The sequence below is a fragment of the Seriola lalandi genome, unplaced genomic scaffold (assembly GCF_002814215.2).
Source record: "Seriola lalandi dorsalis isolate HSWRI2012SDOR001 ecotype SW California unplaced genomic scaffold, Sedor1 jcf7180002053573, whole genome shotgun sequence".
Classification (NCBI taxonomy): domain Eukaryota; kingdom Metazoa; phylum Chordata; class Actinopteri; order Carangiformes; family Carangidae; genus Seriola; species Seriola lalandi.
The window spans coordinates 17555-19963 of NW_019524126.1; the positions used below are offsets into that span (position 1 = coordinate 17555).

The 2409-nt window shown below is 44.3% G+C and overlaps 1 protein-coding gene across 1 annotated transcript in view; it reads right to left on the reverse strand.

The window, feature by feature from the left end:
- LOC111651299 (glutamate receptor ionotropic, NMDA 1-like) overlaps nt 1–2409 on the reverse strand; it is a gene marked incomplete at both ends in the record, with an annotated part of 25357 nt that overhangs the window by 17449 nt on the left and 5499 nt on the right. The window contains one exon of the mRNA XM_023401269.2: nt 239–301. Within this exon, the coding sequence (XP_023257037.2) occupies nt 239–301 (63 nt within the window). The remainder of the gene's footprint in view (nt 1–238; nt 302–2409) is intronic.

Consider the following 2409-nt stretch of genomic DNA (forward strand, 5'->3'; position numbering starts at 1 on the left):
GAGGAAGAGGAAGGGCGTCTCTCCTGCGAGTGTGAACCCATTCCCGGTGTGACGGACTCATGAAAAATCAAAACAAAGAAAAGAGATGGTGGAGAAAAGACGTGCCACCAGGATAAGAGTCTATCTCTGGAGCCGGGTTGGATTCTGGGTGGGCGGGGCTGACTGGTGTTTGGCTACTACCGGGCGAGCTCAGAGATTGGTTGGGCGGCGTGCATCATGTGACCATGCAAGTTTATACCTTGGGTGTTCTCCTGAAGTCAAAGTTCTGTTGGTCGAGGTTTTCATAGTTCCTGTTTTTAGTCTGATGGTAATGGTCACAGAGAAAATATGCAGACACAGAAGAAGATTATAGACAGTCAGAGGAAATGATGTCACAACATCCAACAAGTGATTCAGTCAGGAGGCGGGAGGGACAAACACAAGACTGCCTGTCCACCTGTCTGTCTGTCTACCTGTCTGTCTGTTCACCTGTCTGTCCACCTGTCTTTCTTTTCACCTGTCTGTCCACCTGTCTTTCTGTTCACCTGTCTGTTCACCTGTCAGTCCACCTGTCTTTCTTTTCACCTGCCTGTCCACCTGTCTGTCTGTTCACCTGTCTTTCTGTTCACCTGTCTGTCCACCTGTCTTTCTGTTCACCTGTGTGTTCACCTGTCAGTCCACCTGTCTTTCTGCTCACCTGTCTGTCTGTCCACCTGTCTGTCCAACATGAAATACAATAATATAATTATTTAAAAATAATAAAATCATATATCATGGTTTTAAATTTCCATCTCCTCACTCAGGTCCAACAACAGCTGTCCACTGCTGAGACACAAACACCTGTAAGCAGATGTTCAGGACAGACAGGTAGACCAGGTGTACAGTGAGCTCAGTGAAGACGACCTCCGTCATAAACCAGGTCAATGAAGTCTGACTTCCTGTGATGTTGAGCCGCTGTGGCGGCGGAGCGTCCCATTAGTCCTCAACTCAATCCGCTCCAAATGTTAATCTCATTAAATTTACATCCAGTCCCCGAACAACACACACACACACACGCACGCACACACACACGCACACGCACACACGCGCTCCTTTTATAAAGCGTTTCTTGTCTTTTTCAGGACGAAGTCTCTGGGCTGAAGCTGTAAAGTCTGTGTTTGGATGGTGTGAGGTCACACAACTGAGGTATATGGTAAAGATAACTTTTGTGTTTTTGTTTTTCTGTCGGCCACATTTATTTATATTATATTATTATATATCATTATATTTATTTAGTCAGAGCTGGTGGCCATTTTGTTTTTGGGATGTCTGCACAGACAAGGTCACAGTGACCTCTCAAAACGTGGCCGTGACCTTGTGAACACAATATCTCAGTAACACCTTGACAGAACTTCTTCAAATTTGGCACAAAAATTCACCCGGACTCAAACACGAACTGATGAGATTTTGGTAGAAAAAGGTAAGAGGTCAAAGGTCACAGTGACCTCAGAAAAAGCGGTTTAGGGTTTGTGAACACGACATCTCTGTAAAGCCTTGAGGGAATTTCTTCAAAATTGGTAAAAAGTTCACCTGGACTCAAGGACGAACTGATTAGATTAGGTCAAAAGTCAAAGGTCAAGGTCAGTTGTTGTTGTTGTTGTTGTCGTTGTTGTCATGTAGTTTAATTTTATCACTATCTCTTTATTCCAGACTGAACGTGTCAAACAGCCTGAAACAAACTGCTAATAAAGATGCAGCAGCCGTGTTTCACTTCATGTTGACTGGACGTGACGATTGTCTCATATTTTGATGCTTGTTAGCGTCAGAAAATAATTACACGGTGGTGAAACAGTTGAAACATCTCAAACTAAATTCAACATGTAAATTCTCTTCAACAGGAAACAGGGAGAGACATGCTACAAAGCCTCGCGGCCGGAATCAAACTGGGGACGTTGCATGGCGGGTGTTTCAACCCCTAAAACCCTCTCAGTCTCACCACTAGTTTACTGCTAGTGACTGAGCTAAGCTAACAAGAGCGTTACCAAGCCTGTTAGCTCTGATAGCTTTATTTTTTCAATGACTTTAAATCGAACAAAGTTATTTAAAGTATAAATAAGTGTCAGAGAAAATAAACAGAAGAGAAAACAGAGAATCTCAGAGAACTCTTGTGGTTTGTTAGCAATAGCACGGCTGACTAGCATATTAGCTAGTTAGCTCCCCAGCTACACTTTAGTAGTCACTGACTCTGGGGGGGTTGCTAACAAGAAGTAGCGAGCCAGGCTAATGTTCCAGTTGGTGATTTGAGGGGAAGGGGATGCTAACAGGAAGTAGCGAGCCAGGCTAATGTTCCAGTTGGTGATTTGAGGGGAAGGGGATGCTAACAGGAAGTAGCGAGCCAGGCTAATGTTCCAGTTGGTGATTTGAGGGGAAGGGGATGCTAACAGGAAGTAG